Raw genomic sequence first — 2,695 nt, forward strand, 5'->3', positions numbered from 1 at the left:
GAGCGAAAAGAAAGGAAAGTTTTTTTTTTGGGCTAATGGGCCTATAAAAATTAAACCATTAAGGCCCATAAAAAACGATGTAATAAACCCTAAGCTATAAATATAAATAAAGACTTCGTCTTTGATTACGCCGCAAGATCATCTTCAAGAATATCCAAAAAGATACGATTTTTATTTGGTTTTTTTTTTTTTTTTTAATAGTTAAGATCCGAGGTTTTTGCTAGGAAATGTTTAGGTTAAGAAAGTAGCATATAAAGGGAACAGATTTGTGTTAAAGAGTCTTTAAGCTTATCATATTCTTGTATAGCTTAGTAGAATCGTATGTTCTGATATGCTAAATCAATCATCTTCATTGATGGTTTTGGAATCTCTGGACATGTAGAATTCTATATCCCGTGAATTCTAGCATTTTCTCGAGATTCAACAAACTTGCTATTGTTTCATAAATTTTCCGTTTTTGATTTAAAGTTTTGACCTTTGTTCAGATTATGATCTTGGGTTTGTGAAAGTTGTTTTTTTTTTGGTTTGGCTGCTCTATGATGATTCTTTTTGCTTTAACCACACTGAAGAGATGGGTTTTGGAATGTGATTTTGGCTCTTATTGATTCAAACTAGTGAAAAGAGTCTATTAGATCTCGACGTTTCTTTATGACACTTTGATCTAAAGTTGCTTGAAGGTTTTTCACCTTCGTGGTTTTAGATTAAGGAAGAGAGATATGTCGAGCTCTTATCTGACATTTTCCCTTGTTTGAATCTTGAAGAGACATGCACGTTTTCAGGCCCTCTCATGTGGACAAACTTGGCCCTTGTCTGAGAAGCAGCTTTGTCTTCTTCAATGGATTTTTACTTTCTAGGATTTAAGATTTTTGGTTTTTGGTTTTAGCTGCTCTATGATGATTTTATTGCTTTAACCACACTGAAAAGATGGGCTGAGAACTTGATGTGGTTCTTCTTGATTTAATCCAAAGAAAAAGTTCATGATCTCTGTATTGCTTGATGACACTTTGATCTAAGATGCTTGAAGGGAGATTTATTTTTTCCTTTGTGTTTTAGATCAAGGAAGAGAGTAGTGTGGAGATCTTGTTCGACATTTTTCTTAGTTTAAATCTTGAAGAACCTTACCATGTTCTCATGCACTCTTATGTGGAAACATTGTGCCCATTATCTGAGAAGCAGCTTTGAAATCTGGTTTTTTTCTTCCATGTTTTTTTTTTGTTTAGTTTGTGATATATTTTTGGATGCCTGAGATGTGTTCTCACTTTTAAACCAAAGAGGTTGTTTTCTTCTTGTATTTTCTGAGATTAAAGTTACTTGCAGATAATTAAAATTCACTAAATTAATAGAAAGGGAGATCAAACTATTCAGTGTTAACTAATTGGTGAAATAATGACAGAACAATAAAACTGCTGGAATGGCGTATGATATACAGGACATGTTACCATGTTTCTTCAAATTTGAATGTTCGACAGACATTACGGAAGTGATGTTATCCATCTATATGGACTTGGACTTTGGTTGCAAGTAAAACTAGATCAAACTCTTTAAGTAATGTGTGAACTCTATAACGTTAGACCATGGGCAACGCCGTATATTCGGCCCGTCCCCAGATTTTTGTGGATTTAAATTTAATTCAAAAAAGCCCAATTTCGAAAAAACGGTTCTTATTTGGGAACGTTTTTCGTCCGTCTCCTTTNTACGTAATTTTTGTATAAATAGTACTATACGTAATTTTTGTATAAATAGTAATAATAATAATGATTTATTCCATTATTAAACCATATACTTATAACTCTGTCTCATAAATGCAGTGTCTCTATATTGCTTATAGAAGATTGATTAGTTTAAAATAGTTGTTTTTCCTCTTTCTTAGACTATGGGCAACGCCGTATATTCGACCCATCCCCAGATTTTTGTGGATTTAAATTTAATTCAAAAAAGTCCAATTTCGAAAAAACGGTTCTTATTTGGGGACGTTTTTCATCTGTCTCCTTCGCCATGTGTACTCGTTTGATTGGTTGTCGAATTATCTAGGTCTAAAACAAAAATCTTTCGCGAGACAAAATTTTGTCGAGTTCTTTCTTCTCTCTCGACGGCGACCACGAAGGCGATTCGATCCTCGACGATTTGATGAAGACGTTCCGTTCTTGTCACCGAAATTTCTTGCCAGATTAACGAAGCCGATCTTCTGTCGCATCTGAAGCCGGTCCGATCTTCTGTCCCGAAGCTACAAAATTGATTTGGTTTTTTAGTGGCGACTCATCCATGATCATCGGTTTTGGTTTTCTTTTTCATCTGGGTTTTGTTCGATTTTAGTGTTTTTTGCTGTTCTTGTTATATCTACGAACAAGGAAACGAAATCAATTATAAAGTCAGTGGCTTTTTGAGTGAAAGATTCTTAATTTGATATATGGTTGTTTGTTTCAAATTGAATTATAAATAAAGTTGTAAACTTTGTTGTTTTGAAGGTGATGTTGTTGTTGTGGAAGATGGCAAAAACGTAGCGAAAGGAAGAAACCGTCAAGTTCTTGGTGATATAGGTAATGTTGTTCGAGGAAATTACCCAAAGAACAAGCTGGGAAAGGTCAATCATCGTCCTCGTACACGGTCTCAGAATCCGAATCCCTCACTTCTTGTGGATGAGAATCTCAAAGTTTGTTCCTTTTCCCCTGTCTTTTAATGAACAGATTAGGGTGTT

General features: G+C 34.5%; 1 protein-coding gene across 1 annotated transcript in view; it reads left to right on the forward strand.

Moving 5' to 3' along the window:
- The window catches only part of LOC104772299 (cyclin-B1-1-like), a 5,655-nt gene continuing 4,371 nt past the window's right edge, over window positions 1,412-2,695 (forward strand). The window contains exons 1-2 of the mRNA XM_019241820.1: window positions 1,412-1,460; window positions 2,466-2,604. Of these exons, the coding sequence (XP_019097365.1) occupies window positions 1,412-1,460; window positions 2,466-2,604 (188 nt within the window). The remainder of the gene's footprint in view (window positions 1,461-2,465; window positions 2,605-2,695) is intronic.

This window comes from Camelina sativa, chromosome 20, assembly GCF_000633955.1.
Source record: "Camelina sativa cultivar DH55 chromosome 20, Cs, whole genome shotgun sequence".
Classification (NCBI taxonomy): Eukaryota; Viridiplantae; Streptophyta; class Magnoliopsida; order Brassicales; family Brassicaceae; genus Camelina; species Camelina sativa.